The sequence below is a fragment of the Humulus lupulus genome, chromosome 3 (assembly GCF_963169125.1).
Source record: "Humulus lupulus chromosome 3, drHumLupu1.1, whole genome shotgun sequence".
NCBI lineage: Eukaryota > Viridiplantae > Streptophyta > Magnoliopsida > Rosales > Cannabaceae > Humulus > Humulus lupulus.
The window spans coordinates 133896757-133900379 of record NC_084795.1 but is presented as its reverse complement, the minus strand read 5'-3'; the positions used below and the strand labels follow the sequence as shown (position 1 = coordinate 133900379).

The 3623-nt window shown below is 37.2% G+C and overlaps 1 protein-coding gene across 1 annotated transcript; it reads right to left on the bottom strand.

Annotated features, from left to right (window-relative positions):
• Positions 1–1059: 1059 nt before the first annotated feature.
• Positions 1060–2008, bottom strand: LOC133825067 (uncharacterized). The gene is made up of 2 exons (XM_062258063.1): positions 1998–2008; positions 1060–1738 (listed from the first exon to the last, which is right to left on the bottom strand). The coding sequence occupies exons 1-2, from the start codon at positions 2006–2008 to the stop codon at positions 1060–1062; spliced, it is 690 nt and encodes a 229-aa protein (XP_062114047.1).
• Positions 2009–3623: the final 1615 nt, after the last annotated feature.

The window sequence follows — 3623 nt, the reverse complement described above, 5'->3', positions numbered from 1 at the left end:
TAATAGTAAATCATTTGCAAAGCATAAGTGATTCAGCTTTAAAACAGAACACTTGTCATGGAATTTGCAACCTGAAGATGAGCCAACTTTAAGCATAATTCTGGACATATATTCCATGCCAAGTACAAATAACAATGGAGACATAGGATCCCCTTGTCGCAATCCTCTCTTAGCCGCAAAGAAGCCATGCATTGAGCCATTGATCATCAAAGAGTACCTTGGTGTTCTAACACAAATCATGATATGCTGAATAAATTTCCTAGGAAAATGAAAAGCTATGAGCATTTCTTCAATAAAATCCCACTCTATGGTGTCATAAGCTTTCCTAAAATCCAACTTGATCATACAACATGGTTTGCAATTTTTCCTCCCATAATGTCGAACTAAGTCTTAACATATCATGATGTTGTATGCTATGTATCTACCATGTACAAATCCCCCTTGATTTTCTGTTATTAAGTCAAGTAGAACTTGACGAAGTCTTGAACAAATCATTTTAGACGCTGCTTTATAGATGACATTACAACATGCAATGGGTCTGAAATCACAAACATTATCTGGGCAAATGGTCTTACGAATGAGAGTAATAGTTGTGGCATTAATCTCTTTGAGCAATTTACCCGATTTGAGGAATGATAGAACAGCTGCACTAACCTCCAAACCTACCAAAATTCCAATTATCTTGATAGAAGTAGCTACTATATCCATCTGGGCCTAGAGCTTTCATTCCTGCAATTGAAAACATAGCATTCTTAACCTCTTGAATTGAAAAATCTGTTGTAAGAATCTGAGTATGAGTTTCAGTGAGAACTGGGCCTAATCCCATAATGGACCGAGAAACCTGCTTCCTTTGTATCATAACTGTCCCCAACAATAGTTGATAGTAATCCAAAAAAGCCTCTTTAATACCATCTGGAGTATCTACCCAAGTGCCTCCTTCATTCTTAATGGATAGTATCCTGTTCTGTATCCTCTTAGCCTTCAGAGATGCATGGAAAATATGAGTATTCTCATCTCCATTAGCCATCCATAGTACTTTAGCTTTTTGTGCCAAAAACATCATGTAAGCTTTATGAAAATGGAGGAAATTTTCTCTACCCACTTGTTCTTGAATAATAAGGCATTAAGCAGATCCTTATCCATTTCTTCCTGAAGCTCCCTCAATAAAATTTTTGCCTTAAATTCTGTCTGCTGAATATCAGAAAAACCTTCTCTATTAATACCCGATAATACATGTTTCAATCTTTTCAATTTAGAAACCACTTGAAACATTGCAGTTCGAACAACTAGTATAGTCCAACTAGTTTGAATCTTGACTGCATAAGAGGGAGCTTCTTTCCACATCTGAAAGTATCTAAATGGTTTCTTCTCCATTGCACACTCCAAATAGAAGTGAACAAGAACTGGACTATGATCAAAGAGTCCTTCCGGAAGAAAAACAGCTTCTGAGTTTGGAAAATAATTTGTCCATTGTGAATTAACCAAAGCACGATCAATCTTTGAATAAATCTTCTCCTCTGCCTTTTGTTTATTGTTCCAAGTATAGAAGCAGCCTGAAAACTTTAAATCCTCCAAGTGACAGAATGATAGGCAATCTTGAAAGCTACTAGAGAGTTTAGCAGTAACCTTTTTACCTATTCTCTCATGATGGAAAAAAATCTCATTAAAATCCCCTATCACCATCCAAGGATCAGCTATAGATACAGCCAACTCCAGTAAATCTTTCCACAACTGTTCCCTAGATAATTCATCATTAAAACCATACACAAAAGTGATAAAACAACTTCCTGCCCGATTTGGTACTTGCACCAAACAATAAATCAACTGAGTAGTGCATAACCTAATATCCAGAGAGTACACTTTCGGATTCCAAGCAACTATTATTCTACCTCTATCAATCCAAGGATTTTTATTAGTGAAACACCATCTAGAAAAAAAAAACTAGTATAAAGGGAGCCCATATTTTTATTCTTCACTTTTGTTTCAAGAAGACTAACCAGCCCAACATTCTTTGAAAGGATTAAATGCTTAATCTCTCGATGTTTATGTTGGCTGTTAATCCCTCGTACATTCCAGCAAAGTATCCTATCCATTGAGTATAGAGGGAACTCCCCCCTCTCTTCCTGTATTGGTCCTCTGTAGCATGTCTATAATAGAATCATCTTCCAACATTTGAAACTGATTTGTCACACTAGTTGTACTTGCCTCGGGTTCCTGTATCTTAATCCCCTTTATCATTGTCTGAAACCCTTCTGAATCTATATTTGCTTGACTTGAAGGCGGCATTGATTCACTCTTTTTAGGAATCCATACTTGCTTGGCTGGTTTACTCTTCCTGCATAAATGAGACTCATGTCCTAAACCAGAACAGATCTTACAAGAAATGGGTTTCCATTCATACTCCACCTAAATTTCTACTTCCTGATCAAATTTATTCATAAAACTTATTTGAGTAGGAAAATCCTAAGCCGTGCTAACCTTAATAAGAATTCTGGGATAGGCTAATCGATCTTTTTTTTTTGGTAATATTATCGACTTGGATCGACTTCCCAATCTGTCCCACAATCTTGAAAAGTGATCGGTCTCCCCAATACTTGATGTCTAGGCCTCCCAATTGAATCCAAGTCAAAACTGAAGAAATAGCTTCTTTAGAGAAATCATCAACAGGATTCCAAGGCTTCATAATCAGAGGCTTCTTGCCAAAGAATAAGTAACCACCATCCAACACACGGTCACAAAATTCCATAGCCAGAAATCGAATTATGAAAATACCTGTAGAGAGGATTCCTACTTTGTCCACCTGATCTTTCCATAATCGTCTCACGAATCCCTCTAGAACTCGAATTGGGGGATTAGCTCCGAGCATGTAGCACACTATCGAAGTGTGCCAATAATTCACCTCCTCAGCGATATCCTCCATATCTATTTTGATCCCTGGAGTCTTCTCCTGATTCTGAGAATAACCATTGCCAGCCACATTCTTCCCACTAGAACTAGCTCTATTCAAACCAGAAGAATTAGAATGTAAAATCGGGGAAACAACATTCTTACCCACATCCACATCCTGCATTTCTTGCTTGGAAGCCGATAACCAATCCTCCACATTCGTGCAGACTTCTGAGCGATGCTCAGGTATTGGTGCATCAACAACCTGCCTTGCATTTTCCTCTTGCTTATCCTCGTTCACTTCCAATTCTTGAACCCCTAAAATAGCATCCATCGATCGAGTTTTGATGACCCTATCAGCAGATGAAGGTCCAGTTTTTTTAATCCTATTCTTCTATTCGCCATGGCACCGATGAGAACACCGAGAGAGAAAGAGCGGGAAACAACTTTTATTTTTTCCTATTTGGAAAAGTCCCCACATACATATTTAATACACCTAAACATGCACATATATTCACATTACCATATAAATAATATATGCACGTAGTCACATATTTAATCCATTAATTCTATATATATATCCAATTATGCCCTCCCAACACATTAATCAAGGCACTAAGCCTTATCAGCAAATTTAGGAGGTTAAATAAAGAAACACTGAGATTATTTGTGATTAACAAGATGAACTCAACACATGAGATATTGGAATAGTCTTTGATAAAATCAAGTTTTCTTTG